The sequence below is a fragment of the Taudactylus pleione genome, unplaced genomic scaffold (assembly GCF_031769625.1).
Source record: "Taudactylus pleione unplaced genomic scaffold, aTauple2 ptg001661l, whole genome shotgun sequence".
In the NCBI taxonomy this organism is placed as follows: domain Eukaryota; kingdom Metazoa; phylum Chordata; class Amphibia; order Anura; family Myobatrachidae; genus Taudactylus; species Taudactylus pleione.
Genome location: NW_028286058.1, coordinates 4,408,369 through 4,429,605, shown reverse-complemented (window position 1 = coordinate 4,429,605; position 21,237 = coordinate 4,408,369). Strand labels below are relative to the sequence as shown.

The window sequence follows — 21,237 nt, the reverse complement described above, 5'->3', positions numbered from 1 at the left end:
ATATGGTACACAGTGACCAATGTATACCCAGTTACCTCTGCTCCTATATGATATGGTATACAGTGACCAATGTATACCCAGTTACCTCTGTCCCTATATGATATGGTACACAGTGACCAATGTATACCCAGTTACCTCTGTCCCTATATGATATGGTATACAGTGACCAATGTATACCCAGTTACCTCTGTCCCTATATGATATGGTACACAGTGACCAATGTATACCCAGTTACCTCTGTCCCTATATGATATGGTACAGTGAGGAAAGTATAGAAGATGGTGCATTATGGATAAGCAGCCAGTGATACCCAGGCAGTATGAGCCGGGATTGGAGGATGGAAGAAGCCCCGTCCTCTATGACGGAGCCCCTCCCTGCCGGAGATCATTGCTGCTGCTGTGTCGGTACCAGGCCTCTTCTCGTCCCCCCAATGTCCCCGCACATCCCGCAGCCTCCCCGCTCCGAGCTCCGTGCGCCCAATTACGGCTGTCAGCACTAACGTCACCCGCAGCCAGCCGGCCAATGCCCACTGGAGAGCGGCCTGCCTGAGCCAGCACCACGGATTCCTGTGCCCGACGCCTCCAGCTGGACGCCATGTCCACCAAAGCGGAGCAGTGTGAGTGCGCTGTCCGAGTGCTGAAGCGGCGGGGAGACTGAGGAGGGGGCGCTGCCGGGGATGTACTCTGCTAGGGGCAATACGGGGTGAAGGGGGGGAGGGCAGGTAGAGCATGGCTATGGGCAATACGGGTGGAGGGGGTGGGAGTGCAGGTAAGAGGCTCATTCTTCCAGGAAGGGGAAGGGGGCAGGTAAGGGTCTCAGCCTGGCAGGAGAGGGGGGCTCTTATGTAAATAGGGGAGGTCAGGAGGTAAAGGGTCTCAGCTGGTGAGAGGGTGGTTGTTGTAATTATCCGGGGTGTGGGGGGGGGGGGGGGTGGCAGGTATAGGGCTCAGCCTGACAGGAGAGGTGGCCTGATGTAATTAGGGGGGTCATGTAAGGGTCTCAGCTGGTGAGAGGGTGGTTGTTGTAATTATCGGGGGTGTGGGGGGGGGGTGGCAGGTATAGGGCTCAGCCTGACAGGAGAGGTGGCCTGATGTAATTAGGGGGGTCATGTAAGGGTCTCAGCTGGTGAGAGGGTGGTTGTTGTAATTATCGGGGGTGGGGGGGGGGTGGCAGGTATAGGGCTCAGCCTGACAGGAGAGGTGGCCTGATGTAATTAGGGGGGTCATGTAAGGGGCTCAGCCTTGAATGGGGGGGAGGGGGTCTGATGTAATTTCTGAAATGAAGTCTACAGACTATTAGATAACCTGTGCAATAGCACACACACATATCTGCACAAGCTGTTTGTATGGTCCTTGCATATGAGGGTTAATACATCTTACCCACAGCAAACATACAAGGACAGAATGGGCTGTTCATAAAGGGGTTAATGCAATATATCAGTGTATATTATTGCTCTGATCTGTCTGAGTGGCTGTGACTAGTGTGGACAGCCTTTGGTTGTCAGGTCATGCTGGGATTTCTAGTTCAATAATAGCTAGAGACCCAATAATTGGCGAAAGCCCTCTAGCATATGCACTGAGTGACACTACACCTAAACCTTGAAGCTTCCGTCTGTCATCTATCCATACTCCCATGCCAAATAAATAATCCAGTTACATACTTTCTTCATGCAAGTCATCATGTCGTCAGGCCAAAGTGACATATGTCTATGATTTTGCATGTTCATACTGTACGTCACCAGAGATTGCTGTTAGGAATAATCAGTAATATTATACCAGGGAAAGATTGCAGCCCCTAATATTCATCCATATTGTTTGGTAATAATGTAATGTACCCTTTAATCCTCTGGATTCCCTTTAATCTCCAGCCTTTCCGTTTCTCTCTATAGTAATTGAAAAACCATTAAGAAGGAAATATTTGTAGACTCCCCCCCCCCCCAGCTGCTTTTAACCATATCCTATTAGCCTTGTCTGTGCATCCTTAAATCATTACATTTATTTTACATTATAATATCAATAAATATGGAAAGAATCAATTTTCTCTGATGAATAGGGTCTTCCATTCCTTGGAATTTCTTTCTAGAAGGACAGCTATGGTGTAATTTTTAACAATACTTGTTTTTTTCAGATGAACGTTATTATTATAGACTTTAAACCTTGTTTTAAGCTGCAGTACCTCTCACAGCCTGTAGTTGTGGTCGCACCATATAAAAGGCGCACGTTGATATTATTATGGGAGTAAAATGTATTAACCAATAACCTTGGGCCAAGTACCCCTTGACAAATACATATTTTTCAGAATGTTTTATACGTAAAATTCAGCAGTAGCCTTCTAGTATTTTTCATCCTTCAGTTGATTCTAATTTATTGGTTTGTACAGTCATGGCCAAAATATTTGAGAATTACACAAGTATTGATTTTCACAAAGTTTGCTGCTTCAGTGTTTTTAGACCTTTTTGTCAGATGTTACTATGGTATAGTGAAGTAAAATTACAAGCATTTCATAAGTGTCATAGGCTTTTATTGACAATTACATTAAGTTTAAGCAAAGAGTCAATATTTGCAGTGTTGACCCTTCTTTTTCAAGGCCTCTGCAATTCGCCCTGGCATGCCGTCAATCAACTTCTAGGCAACATACTGACTGATGGCCGCCCATTCTTGCCTAATCAATGCTTGGAGTTTGTCAGAATTTGTGGGTATTTGTTTGTCCACCCGCCTCTTGAGGATTGACCACAAGTTCTCAATGGGATTTAGGTCTGGGCAGTTTCCTGGCCATGGACCCAAAATTTCGATGTTATGTTCCCCGAGCCACCTAGTTATCACTTTTGCCTTATGGCAAGGTGCTCCATCATGCTGGAAAAGGCATTGTTCTTCACCAAACTGCTCTTGGATGGTTGGGAGAAGTTGCTCTTGGAGGATGTTTTGGTACCATTCTTTATTCATGGCTGTGTTCTTAGGCAAAATTGTGAGTGAGCCCACTCCCTTGGCTGAGAAGCAACCCCACACATGAATGGTCTCAGGATGCTTTATTGTTGGCATGACACAGGGCTGACGGTAGCGCTCACCTTTCCTTCTCCAGACAAGCATTTTTCCAGATGCCCCAAACAATCTGAAAGGGGATTCATCAGAGATAATAACTTGACCCCAGTCCTCAGCAGTCCAATCCATGTACCTTTTGCAGAATATCAGTCTGTCCCTGATGTTTTTCCAAGAGAGCAGTGGCTTCTTTGCTGCCCTTCTTGAAACCAGGCCATCCTCCAAAAGTCTTTGCCTCACTGTGCGTGAAGATGCACTCACACCTGCCTGCTGCCATTCCTGAGCAAGCTCTGCACTGGTGGTGCCCTGATCCCGCAGCTGAACCAACTTTAGTAGACTGTCCTGGCGCATGCTGGACATTCTTGGGCTCCCTGAAGCCTTCTTCACAACTATTGAACCTCTCTCCTTAATGTTCTTGATGATCCGATAAATGGTTGATTTAGGTGCAATCTTACTAGCAGCAATATCCTTGCCTATGAAGCCCATTTTGTGCAAAGCAATGATGACTGCACGTTTTTCCTTGCAGGTAACCATGGTTAACAGAGGAAGAACAATGATTTCAAGCTCCACCCTCCTTTCAAAGCTTCCAGTATGTTATTCTAACTCAATCAGCATGACAGAGTGATCTCCAGCCTTGTCCTCGTCAACACTCTCACCTGTGTTAATAAGACAATCACTGACATGATGTCAGCTGGTACTTTTGTGGCAGGGCTGAAATGCAGTGGAAATGTTGTTTTTGGGATTAAGGCCCTGATTCAGAGCCGGACGCTCTGACCAGAGCGCTCGCTCTGAATCAGGGCCCACCTCCATTAATATGGAGCGTCTCCTCCTGGACGCTCGTATAGCTGTGGGTCACCACCCACAGCATATACGAGCGTGCAGGATGATGGTCGTGATGGTCTTGACCATCGCGACCATCGAAACTGCGAGCAAAAGCCTGCGGTTGGGTTTTTTCAACCGCAAGGCCAGGAGTGATTTTGATCAGAGCCAAAATCACTCCCACTGACATCACTAGTGATGTCAGTGGGGCCGGCTTCAGACAGTAGGCATTTCCTTGGGAACGACCTCCGTCTGGCAGGCACGCCCACCAAAGGGGGCGTGCTGTCAGTCACCATCGACAGCACGCCCCCTTTGATGAGACACTACGAGTGAAGGAAAGTCCCTCGCTCGTCGGGTCTCGCGCATGCGCACGACGGAGCTCCCTCCGTCGTGCGCATGCGCAGTGGGGACCATCGACCCACTTGCGAGCGGACAGCCGCTCGCGAGTGGGTCTGAATGAGGGCCTAAGTTCATTGTCATGGCAAAGAGGGACTTTGCAATTAATTGCAATTCATCTGATCACTCTTCAGGACATTCTGGAGTATATGCAAATTTCCATCATAAAAAGTGAAGCAGCACTTTGTGAAAACCAATACTTGTGTCATTCTCAAAACTTTTGGCCATGGCTGTACATGCCCTCCTGTAATATTTACTAAATACATTGCTTTCTTCATGTCTTTCTTCTCTGCATTTTAGCTACTGTATGTTTTTAAATTTCTGAGTTGTTTAATTCCTATTTCCCTGGGATATGACAAAGCTACTCTCTGCAAGGAATTCTGGGGGTTATTCAGACCTGCTCGCGAGCGCAGGACTCTCGCAAGCGGGTCGATGGTGCCCTACTGCGCATGCGCACGACGGAGGGAGCACCGTCGTGCGCATGCGCGAGACCCGGCTAGCGACGGGATAGCCGTCGCTCCGGGTCTCGCACCAAAGGGGGTGTGCTGTCGATGTTGATTGACAGCACGCCCCCTTTGGTGGGCATGCCGGGGGCGTGGCTGCCAGACGGAGGTGTTCCCATGGGAACGCCTACCGTCTGAAGCCGGTCCCACTGACATCATTAGTGATGTCAGTGGGAGTGATTTTGGCTCTGATAGAGCCAAAATCACTCCAGGGCTTGCGGCAGCGATACCCTACCGCAGGGTCTCCGTCGCAAGCCCGATGGTCGTGATGGTCTTGACCATCGCGACCATCATCATGGACGCTCGCTATAGCTGTGGGTGGTCACCCACAGCTATGCGAGCGTCCAAGAGGCCGCTCCATTTTCATGTAGGAGGGCCCTGATTCAGAGCGAGCGCTCTGGTCAGAGCGTCCGGCTCTGAATCAGGCCCTCTATTCAATGCAGAGAGCACAGCAACACTGTACCATAAACCAGAGCAATACACAATATATACCACAGGCTGATTATGTCATTACATATTCAAATAACACAGAAAAAAGATAAAACAGTTACTTTAGTGCAAGTTGCAGTGGTGCATGAACAAGCCTATAACTAACTGTCATCTGAAAGTAAAAACAACTTTTTAAGATATTACATTGACCTATAATGACCTCTACATTTGCATTCCGTATAAAATATTTTAGTTTGGTAACATAATGCAGTGTGTTCCCACAATGTTTGTAACCAGACCAGGTTATGAGCCTCATGTATATTAACACCTTGGGGAGCCTGTGTGCAGCAACCCCCTAACTCAACCTTCTGTCCGCTGAGCCATCTTCCATGGGATTTTGTTGGAATATGGGGCACTCACAGGAGGTAGCAAATGTTCTGGAGCAGTGCCAGACTCTCTACTGTGGCCTGTGCCAGTGCCATCTTTCTGAGTATATCACACGGAAGATGGCACTGAAACGGGCGATACACTGGGGACACACCGTGGCACCTGTTCTGGGTACACTGCACACCGAAAACTCATTATAGATATGTCACTGTTATGAGCACTGGAACTTGGATGAGTTCTAGTGAAGGAGATCATGCCCAGGGCCGTCGAGAGTCCTGACAGGTCTGGATACTGGGAGGGGGCATAATAAACTGCAGTGCCCAGCATCGGGAGCAGCACCACACTCTTTGAAAAGGGGGCCAGCCCAAAGTGATCGCCCCCACCTGTAAGACCTTCCACTGATGTGCCCACTACCACTGGCTGCGCCCGTATAGCATTGCATCCGCAGCAGCACATCGGGCAGTGAGAGGAGACTGCTACTGCCCCTGATCATATCACCTACCCCTCTCATTACTTATTTATCATCATGGTAACTGGCATATATTGGGGGAAATGTATAAAACTTCTAAAGGGGACAAGTAGAGGTGTTGCCCATAGCAATCAATCAGCTTATAGCTATCATTAACCTATTATGTTCTATTATATTTTAGCTATAATCTGATTGGTTGCTATGTGCAACTTCTCCACTTACACTCTTTTAAAAGGTTTAATACATCTCCCCCATTGTATGAAGATATGTTTAAAGTGTATCTTGATGCACGCTAAGCGTATACTGTATGTTTATGCGGTTGAATTATTACACAGTATTTTAGGCAATTGGTATGATTTACCACCGGCCGCATGGGTGAAGATCCAGATCGTAAAAAGGTAAGTATATACTGACTTTATTCTACCCCCTAACTCTAACCCTCCTTTAGGGGTGCCTAACCCTAACCTTCCCCCAAGTGCCTAACCCTAACCTCACCCCTCTAAGTGCCTAACCCTAACCCCCCTCTAAGTGCCTAACCTTAACCTCCCCTTCCCCGCAGCCTAACCCTAAGTCTCCCGGGGGGGGGTGCCCAACCCTAACCTCCCCCGGGGGGTGCCTAACCCTAACCCCCTCCACCCCCTAGCCTAACCCTAACCTCCCAGGGGGGTGCCTAACCCTAAGTCCCCCCGGGAGCCCCTAACCTAACCCTGCCTCCCCCCGCAGCTGTCCATGCCCAGCACCTGCCTTACGTTCGATCGGCAAGCCGGGTATCGGGCTCCCGGCGTAGGTCTAATGACAGGCATCGAGACATCGACGCCTGTCATTTATACCTTGCCGGGATTAGACAGTCGGGAAGCCGGTGGTCAGCATTGCGACCGTCGGCTTCCTGACTGCATCCCAGCTACACAAAGTATGGCTGTATACATTCAGGACCTGGTTCAGCAGGCGGTTGGGATACTGGAGCCGGGGTTCCGACTGCTGTTGGGTTTTCCAGCACCGGTATTGTGAGTGCCGGCATCCCGACCGCTGGCATCATATCTATATCTCCTTTTCATCACGTCATGGTACTTTTGTTGTTGATATATTTGACTTGCCAAGATCATCTGTCATTCCCATGTACTAAAGAAACAGATCCCGCCCAGTTTTGAACGTTTCCAAGCAGAATATAATAATACCGATAGTCCATATAGACCATGAAGGAAAAATACACCTGGATAATAAATTTACTTTATAGGAAACACAACATGATTTTTAGCCCATGAAGTTTCTGCCGCCAAGTGCTGCCCATCAAAGCTGTTCAGCGCCAAAGAACACTTCTAGAAGTGACGTCCGCACAGACATTTGTGTCCGTTTGTCAGTCACGACTGACTGTTGTCATGTTACAAACCAGATGTGTATTTGTGCTTTTTCCTTTTTGTGTGCAGTTGCCTCCAAGATACGATACCTACATGAGTACCACCACCGTGTTATCCACAACACTTACCCAGTGCCAACAGGGACGGACATAGCCAACACCCTAAAGTATTTCTCTCAGACATTGTTAAGGTGAGATTTCCATTTTTTCTAGAATGAAAAAAAAGTCTAAAGAGTAAAAGCAGTTAGTTTATTTTTGCCTGGATTTCTGCCTTGTCAATGATCCTGTAAAACAACCCTATTAGCCACACGATCACTGCTTTCATGATTTATAATAAACTGGTAATCTGAGACAGGGTATTACACGCTACTGCTGTTGGCTGGGAGCAGCGATCCCTACATTAAGGTCGCCAGATCACCTGATTCATCAGGCGTACAAACACAGAATGCATCGCACAAGGGGGGTTATTCAGCAAGGATCACAATTGCAAAGCTGCACGCAGGCTAGAGATATATGAGATATGCACGCAGGCTATAGAAATATGTATGCACGCAGGCTATAGAAATATGTATGCACGCAGGCTAAAGATACGATGTATGCACGCAGGCTATAGAAATATGATGTATGCACGCAGGCTATAGATATATTATATATGCATGCAGGCTATAGAAATATGATGTATGCACGCAGGCTATAGATATCATGTATGCACGCGGGCTATAGATATATGATTTATGCACGCAGGCTATAGATATGATGTATGCATGCAGGCAGCTTTGCAATTCCGTCCTTGTTACTATGCAAATACAGCAGGAGGTGTTTGATACCCCCTGCTGCATTTGCGATCCCAGCACTACGACGGAGGCCACAGGCTGGGATCACCATCGGTCAATGGTCATGATGGTGGACGGCGCCAGGACGCCGGCCAGCTGAGTAAGCCTTAGCTTACTCAGGCTGGCCAGCTTGCGAGGCCAGGAAGCTGCGTCCTGGAAAACGGGGCGGAAACGCCGGCCGACCCTGCACTGCCCCTTAAATGCCTCTGCCTGTCAATCAGACAGAGGCTTGGAAAGGGCTGCGTGCGACTTCGCAGGACCCATTTTGCACACTCGCAGAATTGGTCCTGCACATGTTCAGATTCCTGATAATCAGGAATCTGCGATCAGTAGTGCACTTGCGTGCACTGCTGAATCAGGCCCAAGGTTTTAGATTGTAGACTGACAGACGACACTCCAGTTCTGTCTAGGGGGGATTTATCAAACTTAAAGAGGAGAATTGAAGGTGTAGCCTATAGCAACCAATCAGCTCGAAGCTACCATTTATCTAATATATGCTATAACATGTCAGATTCTGATTGGTTGCTATCGGTAACATCGCCACTTGTCCTCTTTAGAAGGTTTGATAAATCTACACCTAAGCTTGGCGATTAACCTGATAAATCAGATGATGTGGTAAATTTACATCACAGAGCCACAGCGACCACTAAAAACGACCCAGGGATTGTGTGGATAATAAATCCTTCAACTCATTCCTCACACAGTCACTTTCAGTCCATTAGAGAATGTTAGACAATAAGTGCAGCAAAAGAGTATGAATGGTGTGTGGGAGTCATTAGCTCTTAGGTACAGCTAATGGAGCACAAGACATGTTTACCTAAAGTAAACTGAAAAGACGTCTTTGGAAGAGGCAGCCATGCATTTATTGTCATTTAATCTAAAAATGTTTAAATTACAGTATTCAAACTAGCAGGGCAGCCATCAGAAATTGTTGGGCCCGGTATTGACAAAATAAGCTGGCCCCCCCTGGGGGGATGGGGGGCAGAGCCTTCCATCCAGTGGAAGGCTCAGAACAGGTTCCCCTGGTCAAAGTTCTGCCCAGCGTACACAAACAGGAAGTCTGGCTGGGACCCTGATCCCCCTAAAACCTGTCCAGGATCTAACTGGACCATCTCTCGTTGGTTTCATCCCAATCGGTGCAAGGGTGTCTGAATGCATAACCGGACAGACAATCAATCAAACAGACCAATGAATTTTATATATAAGAAATAAATATAAAAATAAATAAATATATAGTATATATATATATATATATATATATATAATACAAATATACACCATGTGTTCAGCATTCTCTCACAGTTAACATGCTCTGGTGTTTTGCTATAATTAGGCATAGACAGATCAGGGGGAGGGAGATATGGGCATGACACCTGTTAATCAGGCTGGATTTGGGGATAGGGATAAATTCAATCACCCTGCAGTTCCTGAAGGGATAGGAGTTTATTCCCTGTTAGGTAGCACCTCTTAGAGGTATTAACATCTAAGTATTGTTTTGAAGTATATGAAAACCTCTAGATCTCATGCCACTTAGGTCCGGCGAGGATGCTTATTGATTAAATAGTAATTTGCTGACCTGAAAGCTTACAAGAGGTCCAATCATTCTGTACCTCCCAACATAAATAGCAACAAAAGTAGATAAAATAAGCCCCTATATCGTGCCACTTAGACAGTGCCCAGATCCAACCAACCATGGCCGAAGTATAATGAGGATTATTGGGAGATACCGCGTTAGAACTTTAACATCCTCCTGCTTTATGAGACCTCTTTACCTAAAGTAAAACAATAAAGATGGACAGGATATGCAGAAATAGTCGTCCTCACCCCCTTCCACCCAGACTTACTGAGAACGTTCAGCAGGACTTTACACTTCCAGCGATTTTCTAGAGCTGCAGCAGAAACAGACTGAACACAGCCCAAGTGCTCGGCTGCCCGTCTCATTCCTCCTATGGGCGTCACCATTCTCTAGGTAGACAGGCTTGGCAAAAACATGGATGCATGTCAGAGTGTGTGTTGGGTTCATCAAGGTTATTAGAAAGGGAATAGCAGGGGCTACTCTGTATATCCATTAATTAACAGATACCATATGGATTATATTAGATTGACTTTATTAGACTCAAATGACCAAAGCTGGGTAGACACTATATGATGTCTGTACCAGGGGAAGGCGCGACATGATGAAACAGTATATTGCGCGGGAAGTACTCATTAAGGGGTCTATTTACTAAGCTTTATTAGGAGATAATGTGAACGAAGATAAGGAACCAGCCAATCAGCTCCTGTCATTTTTCAAACACAGCCTGTGACATGGCAGTTAGGAGCTGATTGGCTAGTACCTTAGTACCGTTCACTTTATCTCCTAACGAAGCTTAGTAAATAGACCCCTAAATGATTTAGTCTACAACCATGCCATATACTGTATTATTCCATGATGCATTTAGCAGCATAGATTCGTTCATTGTATCAACCCCAAAAGCCCAACTTGCACAGGAATTTAAACAAAGAACATTTTGTGTAATTTGATGAAGTGATACAAAGTATCAGCTTGCTGTAAGCCCATCATTTTATCTGAGTACATGTGATGTTTTCCTTGTTCAAATACTGACTGAGGACAAGTTTGGGTCTGAATGTAACTTTTTGGGTCACTCCTGTTATCCACAAGTTCCTTCGCGCCGCGTATAAGGGTAAGGGCAGCTATAGGCCACACTTACTGTACCTCCGGATTTTGTTCAAAGCCCCACAAGGCTGCGTATTACGTCATAACAATAGTAACTCGCCAGACTCTCACCTAATAGAATTGACCAATTCAGCCTCTGAAAATCATGCTACATTGAGCAGTGACACAAGTTAGTAAATAGGGGGCTGATTTATCATGGAATGTAACTTTCCAGCAGCTTATCGGCCCCACGTTCAACTTTATAATATTCAGGTTATGAATTTAAAAAAATATATAAAACAGTATTTTTCCCAATCTTCATTGGATGGATGGAGAAAGAGGTTGGTCTGAGAAGCTGTAGGATAGTTTACTCAAAGTTCTTGGAAATTTATTAAAGCAGTAATTTTGCTGGATAAATATGTGCAGGGTTAGCGCAAAACAAACACTGTTTACCGCTAATCTGCAAGCATTGGTTTATCAAATCTACCCATAGACCCAGCAAGCTAACCCTGCACTTATTCAAATGGACCACTTTTGCACCAATAATAACGTTCAGAGTAGATAAAACCCACAAAACTATATATAGTAAAATTTCAATAGAGCATCTTCTGATGCAACTATTGTAGCATTTGTATAACGACTCAACTTAAGCTGGGTACACACGTAAAGATTTTCTGTCCAACCATCCAACTAGTTGATTGGTTGGACAGAAAATCTTTAGGTGTGTATGCAGCATTAGTTTTTCGAAAGTCTGTCTTTCTGCCGAAAACAGGAGAAATTCATCATTACATCACTCATAAAGGGGTTGTAATCGCTGCATTTCATAATATCTCATCTTTGTACATTTACTACATAATTTAGAAAATATTATCAGTTAATGTTTATTATACACAATATACAAGTCTTGAATATTTTATTATAATAATGTCTTTTTATAGACCTATTGTTATTTATTGAGAAAGACAGGAATGTATATATTTTTTTGGAATTGACATAGCAAAGAAATAGAATTGTGAATTAAAGTCATTTTCTTCTGTAATGTTTAGTAAAGAAAACTACAAATTCTAGAAATGTTTATGCAAGTACCTCCGTAGGCTTATTATTGATGAAAGCTGTTACAGTTAAATAACAGTTAGTAGCAAATGTATTTATTATGGACATTGTTTAGCACCATTAGCCTATAAATAACTGTTGGCTTAGTCAGACACTTATGAAAGGTAACAAGTTAACAAAATAGTGTTTGTATTGTTAAATATAATCTGTTTCCTCCCTAAACATGGAGAATGCTAAATTAAAAAGCACATAAACTGCCATTGCCATTAGTTCACATATGCTACGAATCATCAATTATATATTATTTTTAAAGCTTCCTCCTAGTAGCTTTAGTGCACATTTTTAGAAAGAAATATTATTTCTTAATTCATGTGCCTGTTGAAACTTCATTATGTCAGATGATACTGATGGAATGTCATGAAACAGTATCATGAAATACATACAGACATTATTTTGGTGCAATAAACATGTGTTTTTTAAGAAAAAATTTCTTAACAAACTCACATGTTTATTACTGGCTAAAAACATGTTTCTGAAAGTGCCACACCTGTATTTTACAGTGTTGAATTTTGTGACTGCGCTTACGTTAATGTATCAAAGGCATTCAAAGCCCGAACAAAACATAGCAACGCAACGATTGGCTCTGTAACGCTGGAAGACATAGAATGGCAATCCCGATTGATAATGGAATTGGACTTGGAGAGATGCACTGATTGGGCGTGGGTACTGTTATTTGAACCAGTTGACATGCCTGCGAAGTACGGGTGTGGCACTGAAACATGCATCCTTATATTTTTGCTCCTTATGAACCAGATAACACATGAGATGCAATGAGAAATGTTAAGTTACAAGCTAATTCCAATTTTCCTATTGCTGAGAGTGAAAGTGAAGAGATCTAGTAGACTGGATAATGCATTGGTAGGCATTGCATCTTATGTGGCGTATATCTGGTGTTTTATACTTTGTTTTATAGTGTCATTTCAATGTAATGTGCTGTTTTTTTGTGTCTTTGTTGTCTCTTTTTTTTCTTTGTCCCCTCAACAGCATTTTGTCCCGGTCAGGCAAGAAAGAAAATCAAGATGCCTCCAATTTGACAGTTCCTATGACTATGTGTCTTTTTCCTGTGCCATTTCCACTTACCCCATCTCTAAGACCACAGGTCAGTTCCATCAACCCTACTGTTACTCGCTCCCTCCTTTACAGCGTCCTGCGAGATTCTCCATCAGAACGTGGCCAACAAAACCGCGATGCTCAATTATCAGAGTACCCTTCATTGGACTATCAGGGGCTATATGTGACTCTGGTGACCTTGTTGGATCTAGTCCCTTTGCTTCAGCACGGCCAACACGGTAAGAATACCCTTCTTTTTATTCCTTATATTGATTGCACTTTGACAATGCGAAATGAATCTGAGGCTCAAGACGCACAGTGAGATCATATTTGAGAAGGAAGGTCAATCTAAAACCTTCACTGTTTAAGGAAAATATTCCAGTTGATTGCTATGACCTTAGCAAGTTATGTTAAGTCAGACTAATGATTATATACTGTCATGAAACTTTGGACACCTGGGTATATTTACTAAAGTGAGAGTTTTTAGAAATGGAGGTGTTGCCAATAGCAACCAGATTCTAGCTATTATCTTCTAGAAGGTGCTAGTTGAATGTTAAGTAGAATCTGATTGGTTGCTATGGGCAACATCTCCACTTCTGAAAACTCTCACTTTAGTAAATATACCCTTAAGGATGCTCTCCTTTATCAATAGATAAGATGCACACAAATTAGGTCCTTTGTTCCGGATGGCTTATGTCTAAATTCTTATGCTGCATATCTAGAAAAAAAAGTGCTTGTAATAAACCCTAAGGGGCATATTCAGTTATTTGCGGTGTTTACCACGGGCAGATAGCCTTGAGCTTTAATGCTTGAAGCTATTCAATGATAAGCCATTACCTCCTCTTGTAGGCCCATATATTCCGGGTTAAGTGCCCAGAGCTGCGGTCTAACATGCTTGTGGCGGCCGCAGTAAGGGCAGAAATCCATACTGACCATGGATCTCTTGGCCTGATTCAGAACCAGTCGCAAGGCTGCGTTCGCACGCAGCCTGTCGATGCGAAAATATGCCAATGACCACATACGCAATGTAACCATAGCACAATAAGTAGACACCCAACACTACATAATGCAGCCTACTTCCCTTCACCTACGTTCTCGCAAGGCAGCAAAAACATCGGTAACATCGGGAACCATCGGACCCACACGCACAATGTGTGGTTGACCTGACCCTACCGCAGACATTGCTAATGTTTGTGCTGTTGCCGGGCCCTAATTATGCACGCCCCCGAAACGGCGTTTAGACGCCCAGGCACGCCTGCGTTTCTCTGACCACCCCCATCACCACCCTCAAACGGTCACGTCCTGTCAATCACTGTATGAAGCCTCTGTGTGCTTGTTGCAGTCGATTCCCGATCGCAGCGGCCACTTTGCGCACCGCGGTGCATACGCATGCGCAGGATGCAAACATCGACGGGCTGCATGTGAACGCGGCCTTGCGACCGGGTCTGAATCAGGCCGTCTGTTCGCTGCTCAGTAGGGTGCGAACAGAAATCCATTGTAATTGCAGCCTCTGGGGTTACCGCAGGCTGAATATCTCAGGGCACCGCTACAAGCCCGCAGTAAGCATCGCGGCTAATCGAATATGCCTCTAAATATATACAGAATAAGGTATATTATTATTTTATTGATCTCAGTAATCAACTTGATCAGTGGCTTGTGTAGCAGAGCAGAGGGCACACACACGGGATTATAACGTGTGTTCCAATATTTGCACCATCTCAAAGTTGATCTACATACGTCGGAGCCAGGCGTGTTGTAGGCTCTAGGAGTATAATTCTAAAGGCGCATATCCACTACACGATATAAATGGACGATCGTCAGGTTGTGCATGTTCGGGGATGAGGGAGGGAGGGTGGCTGCACTGAATGACATATCATTCAGTGTGGGCACATTGGGCCTGATTCAGAGCCGTTTGTAAGCGGCCGCTCGTTCGCCCCGAGCGATGTTCACACAACTGCGCATGCGTATGGGTCATAATACGCATGCGCCAACCAGTCATTGCGGTCGGAAATTGTGCGCTCGCAAAATAGCGAATGCCTGCTAATATGAGTGACAGGATGAGGCGTATGTGGGTGGTAACAGGGGAAGGTGCTTGAAAACGGGGAGTGGAGATCCGAACGCAGGCGTGCCAAACGGTCAAAACGGGCGTTTTAAGGGTGTGCATAATTAACAAAGCAGCGTCATCGACCACGTCACTTGGTTGTCTCTTAGCCTGAACTGCTCGCATGATTGCGGTAGGAAAATGCTACCACAAGCACTGCGAGCAGTTCATACGCCTTTCGATGTACTCGATTAATCTAATAAATAGCGGAGTTGACGTAGGATGCGAGCGGCCAGGGGGTGTTTTTTTAAAAATAGCTAGCGCGTATTTCGTTCACTCGTTTAGACGTAGAGGCGTCAACAGACCTCAAAGAGCGAGCGCTCAATTTAAATAGCCGGCCCCTTTTTCTGAATGAGCGAGCGCAAATAGCGTCCAGCTCTGAATCAGGCCCATTAACCACTGCACAGCATAATGAACGATAACGATGTCGTTATCGTTCAATCGTTCTTTCATCGTGTAGTGGATATGCACCTTAAGACAGCAACCTTTGGTACACTGGGAGCTAGTGGTCCAAGATATTAGCAGCGCATAGAGAAAAAGCTGAACAAATGTATATTAAGCTTGCGGGTGCAATCCACTAACTTTAATTCTATAAACAATCCACTAAACCTAACATGTCAGACAAAAAATAAAATAAACTAGAACAATTATATATACAGAGACTGATCCAGAGTTGGGAGCTAAGCAACAAAAAGAGCAAGTAACTGGGCACCTTGGTAAAACCATGCTGCACTACAGGTGGAAAATGTGCAGAGAGATATAGGGGCATATTCAATTGGGGGCGAGAATAGCAGAAATCCCGCACTGCAAGGTTTTTGCTGCAGGTGCGGGGTTTTTGCTATTCCATCAGGTGCAGGGTTTTTGCTATTCCATCAGGTGCGGGGTTCTTGCTATTCAATCAGTGCGGGTTTTTTTAGATTTTGAGCGCTGGGAGGTTTTTCTTTGAGCATCTCCAGAACAAGTCTGATTTTTCCGAAAATCGTTAGTTTTAGAAAAAATCAGCTGGACTTGCTCTGGGACCCCAGCGGTACCCTCTGAGGACTAATTAAGCAATTGGAAGTTTTCAATTAGCTCATTTAGTCCTTAATTACTCACCTTTCGAAGTGCTGTCTCCTTCCTCTAGCGCCGGGGACCCAGGCCCTCATTCAGAGGCGGTCGGAGGATGCAAGCGGTCGCTCAGAAACTGGGCGACCGCTTGCATCCTGACCGGCCACCTCTGTTTCGGTCGTTAGGTTTACACCCACAGCTCTAGTGACCGCTAGGGTGATGGTCCCTCGTGCGCATGCGCACTGGAAAAACATTGAGTACGACCGTACGGCCGCCTCTGAATGAAGTCCCCAGTCCCCTGCAGCAACGGTGAGTATGTGAATGTGTATTAGTGATTGTGTGTGCATGAGTGTGTGTGTGTGAGTGACCCCCGGTGTGTGTTGTGTCCCTTCCTTCAACAGGCCCTGGGAGGACTACATCTCCCCGCAGCCCTTGCTCCTCCCAGCAGCCCCCGGAGCCTCCCAGCAGCCCCCTCCCCAGTGACAAGATGGAGGAGAGGCTATCGGGAGCCGCACAGACCACCGTAGACCCATGGGCCAGTTAGGTGTAATTTTTTTAAATTCTTTTTTTACGCGGGTATCGGAAGCGTGCATACCCGCAGTAATCCAAAATTGGGCGCAAGGGGCGCAAGGTTTTTTACCTCGCTAAACCTCGCACCCAATTGGATATGCCCCGTAGATGTGTTCAAACTAAGATCTACATTATAGTGTAAAATAAAGATTACCAGTATTTGTGGGCTACACACAAAAGCAGCCTGTATTTACCCTGCATACAAAACCAATAACTGTGTTTACACCCCTTACATCGCAGTGGCAATCTCATCAGCGATCCTTGCTGAATAAGGCCCTTTCTTCCCATCTTAGAATCAGCCCCACAATGTGCAAATGATTCTGGTTAGTTTTGTCTTAAATGATCGCCGCGTACGTCCAGACTCGCTGGAATTTCGCCAGAGCTTGCATCCCACAGGCTCTTACATCAGCCCCCAGGTATGACTTTAATAAGACACCTATGCCCCATAGTTGTGGACAAAATTATTATATAAGTCTTTATATAGTATCTTAACTATGAATGAAAGCTGAGGAGCAGGGCTGTAACTATCAGTGTGTGAGCGGTGCAGCCGCACAGAGCATAGAGCCCTGTGGGTGGCACAGCCGCTCACCCACGGTTCCTGCATCTGAAAGGAAGCCTGGAAATTCACCCAGCCAGAGTCTCTGCAGCAGTGCTGCCCGGATCATCCTTAGGATGCTTCAGATGTGCACACCGCTACCCTCCCGGGCATGACCACGACCCTTCTGCATGATGTCGTGTGGAAGGGGCCGGGCCCCACAGTTATCGGCTTCTGAGGAGAATATTATGAGCTCAAACGTTCTGTTGAATGTATAGAATATAATCTTAATAATCAGGAAATTGGATAATTGTTATTATAGTTACGCCAATTATTTTATGGCTATAAGGTGAATGAGAATGATAATCTCACCGGTTCTTCTGGACATAACAAGGGCATCACAATACAGGTATTGATACTTGGGCCGGAATGTAATAAGTTGTAAAGATTCCGGCGATTTTCAACTCAAAATGTGCCAGATGTAATAGCAGGGGATTTGGAAGCTTGTACCCCTTTCACATCGGAAAGTTATGTCGCACCTGGGATTTTGTTCACAAGCCCACCCCGGTGTGACCCAGCTGAGAACCCTTTCAGACTGGCGGCCCGATCCTGGCACTAATGCCGGGTCAATGACGTCACCGTCATTACGTTATTTATTTCAACCTGGCCCTTTTTCACTGCACAGTAACGCGGGCTGCTGCTCATTCACATGGAATAACACGGGTTATTGCTTGTAGTATGAAAGAGGTATTAGATATATGTATCACTTTGCCAGTAATTACTACTCAATTAAGGCCACTCCACAATAATAATAATATTGGTGAGCCATAATGATGTATAGATTTTATTATTGGGCAATAATGTTTAAAAATAATAACATTTAAAATTATGCGGGCGAATAATATTTCTATGGTAATTGGAACCACATTAATGAAGTAATGACAGAAGCACAAATTATGTTACAAATTTGTGGCACTACAAGTCATACATACCAGCTCTCCCGGAAGTTGCAGGAGGCTACCGATTTTTCGGGGAGCCCCCCGCACCCTCAGAAGAGTATCCGTCTCTTCCACATCCCGCCCACTTCCTAGTGAAGTGGGCAGGTCGGGGAGATAATTGCTGGGACTTGTGACATAATTGCCGTTAATCGCGGCTCCGTATGCAGGAGTTTGGGCTGCCCGGACAGTGGGCCTGATTCAGAGCCGCTCGTAAGCGGCCGCTCGTTCGCTCCGAGCGATGTTCGCACAACTGCGCATGCGTATGGGTCGTAATGCGCATGTGCCAACCAGTCAGTGCGATCGAAAATCGAGCGCTCGCAAAATAGCGAGTGCCTGCTAATTTGAGTGACAGGATGAGGCGTTTGTGGGTGGTAACAGGGGAAGGTGCTTGAAAACGGGGAGTGGAGATCCGAACGCAGGCGTGCCAAACGGTCAAAACGGGCGTTTTAAGGGTGTGCAAAGCAGCGTTATCAACCACGTCACGGTTGTTTCTTAGCCTGAACTATTCGCATGATTGCTTTAGGAAAATCCAACCACAAGCACTGCGAGCAGTTCATACGCTGTCCGATGTACTCGAGTATTCTAATAAATAGCGGACATGACGTATGATGCGAGCGGCCAGGGGGGCGTTTTTTCCAAAATTACGTTCGCATGTTTTGTTCGCTCGTTTAGACATAGAGGCGTCAACAACCGCAAAGAGCGAGTGCTCAATTTAAATAGCTGGCCCCTTTTTCTGAACAAGCGAGCGCAAATAGCGTCCGGCTCTGAATCAGGCCCAGAGTGCATGCAGTTTGAGCAATCTTGCCGGACAGAGGCACCTCTTACGTTTCATTGTTTTTTCTGGTGCATTTCCGGTTAGCTTTCAAGTTGCAGAATATTACATGTAAAAAATCAGGACGGCAACTTGCATTCAGTCTAGAGGGATTCTCCAGTTTTTCATTTTTGGAGGCTATTACCCCCTCCCCCTGCCCCCTTCCTCTGGTTTTTAATGTTAGAACTTAAAGTACAAGTTTTCTAGACATATGCACATTGTCTATGTTATTTTATTTTTTAATTATGCTTTTGTTTTACCTAGTGTCAGTTTTAAATATTGATTTTTTTTTATATAAATTTCAATGGATTGCACCATTATTATTACATTATATCCATTTTATTCAGCTGTTCACCATGCACTGTTAATTATCTTTTTATTGTTTTTTGAGAGTCCAGTCAGTTTATTTGTAACAGCTGCTGAGAGTAGTGCACCCCCAGCACTTTGGGAGTTATATATATTTTTGGATTAGTGATACTTCGTGCCTCATGCCTCAGTAATGTGTGTCACTTGCCTAATTAATGCAAAGCTTGCTTTCTCATGGTAGGCAGGCTCCCTATTGGCATTGCTTATATATTTTCATAGAATTGTACATGCTCAGGAATGTATAGAATGTATATGTAAGGGGGTATGGCTGTCATATGATGATATAGAGTATGTTAGGTGGTAGCCATACTCAGCAATAAAGCTTAATGTTTTTGGATAATATATGGAGGTCCTAACCAGGAGTGCAAGCAGATATTCCTTCTAAAGGGCCCCATACATCAGGCGGCCATTTCACTGGGGATCCGCAGGCTGGAAATGCCGACCGGCACCCATCGATGATTGCTGATCCGTCGGGGAATCAATTCAATTCTTCATGTTAAAAATGCTCGATTTGCTGATTCTGATCATGTTTGGGTTGGAATTGGCAAATCAGGGACATTGGCATGTAGGGATCAGTGAATTGGCCCAATACATTGATGATATATCAGGCCTTAACCAAAACTGTTCAAATTAATCTACAAGCTCTTCGCTCCTCTAGTATTGGGCCCCCTTCTGGTATATTCCTTTTTCTAACTAACCCATCACAGAAACAAATTATATATATGTAAAAAAACACTTTAAGATAAGACAGCACTCCTGAAAACTATTCTTTAAAGCTGGGGTGCCTAGTTCATGCAAAATAAATTTATGCACTCACTTTTTTTTGGGAACAAAAAAGCAACAAAGAGCCAGCACTCAAGTTTAGTAGATTTATTGTGATGGTCACATATGAAAAATACAACGTCCACTCGTCAGTAGCAGCCTGCCCGATGACCATTTCAATCAAGTCCTAATTGGTTTTCCCCTGAGGAAAACCAATTAGGATTTGGTTGAAACAGTCGTTGGGCAGGCTGCTTCTGTTCCCAAAAAAAAGTGAGTACGTATACATATATATTAGGGGTGTGCACCGGCCACTTTTCGTGTTTTGTGTTTTGGTTTTGGATCTGGATCTTTCTTCGTGTTTTGGATCTGGATTGGTTTTGCCAAAACCACCCTTCCGTGTTTTGTGTTCTGGGTTTTGTGTTTTGGATCTGTATTTTTTTGAAAAAAAGCATAAAAACAGCTAAAATCACAGAATTTGTAGGTTTTTCTGCTCCTATGCTATTATTAACCTCAATAACCTTAATTTCCACTCATTTCCAGTCTATTCTGAACACCTCACACCTCACAATAGTGTTTTTATGTCCAAAAGGTTGCACCGAGGTAGCTGGATGACTATGCTAAGCGACACGAGTGGGCGGCACAAACACGTGACCCATCTAGGAGTGACACTGCAGTGGCAGGCAGGATGGCAGTTAGAAAAACTAGGCCCCAAACTGTACATAATGCAAAGAAAAAAAGAGGTGCAAGATGGAATTGTCCTTGGGCCCTCCCACCCACCCTTATGTTGTATAAACAGGACATGCACACTTTAACAAATCAATCATTTCAGCGCCAGGGTCTGCCACACAACTGTGGCTGAAATGATTGGTTCGTTTGGGCCCCCACAAAACAAGCTGGCAATTAATGTGTCCCTGCACAAACTGGCTCTACGGAGGCAAGATGTCATCCTCATCCTCCTCATCCACCGATTCCTCACCCTCTTCAGTGTGTACATCCTCATCCT

General features: G+C 45.0%; 1 protein-coding gene across 2 annotated transcripts in view; it reads left to right on the top strand.

The window, feature by feature from the left end:
* Nucleotides 1-594: 594 nt before the first annotated feature.
* Nucleotides 595-21,237, top strand: part of UNC79 (unc-79 subunit of NALCN channel complex) — a 245,715-nt gene continuing 225,072 nt past the window's right edge. For both annotated transcript variants that reach the window (XM_088464341.1, XM_088464340.1), the window contains exons 1-3: nucleotides 595-616; nucleotides 7,463-7,583; nucleotides 12,979-13,283. In XM_088464341.1, the coding sequence (XP_088320467.1) occupies nucleotides 595-616; nucleotides 7,463-7,583; nucleotides 12,979-13,283 (448 nt within the window). The remainder of the gene's footprint in view (nucleotides 617-7,462; nucleotides 7,584-12,978; nucleotides 13,284-21,237) is intronic.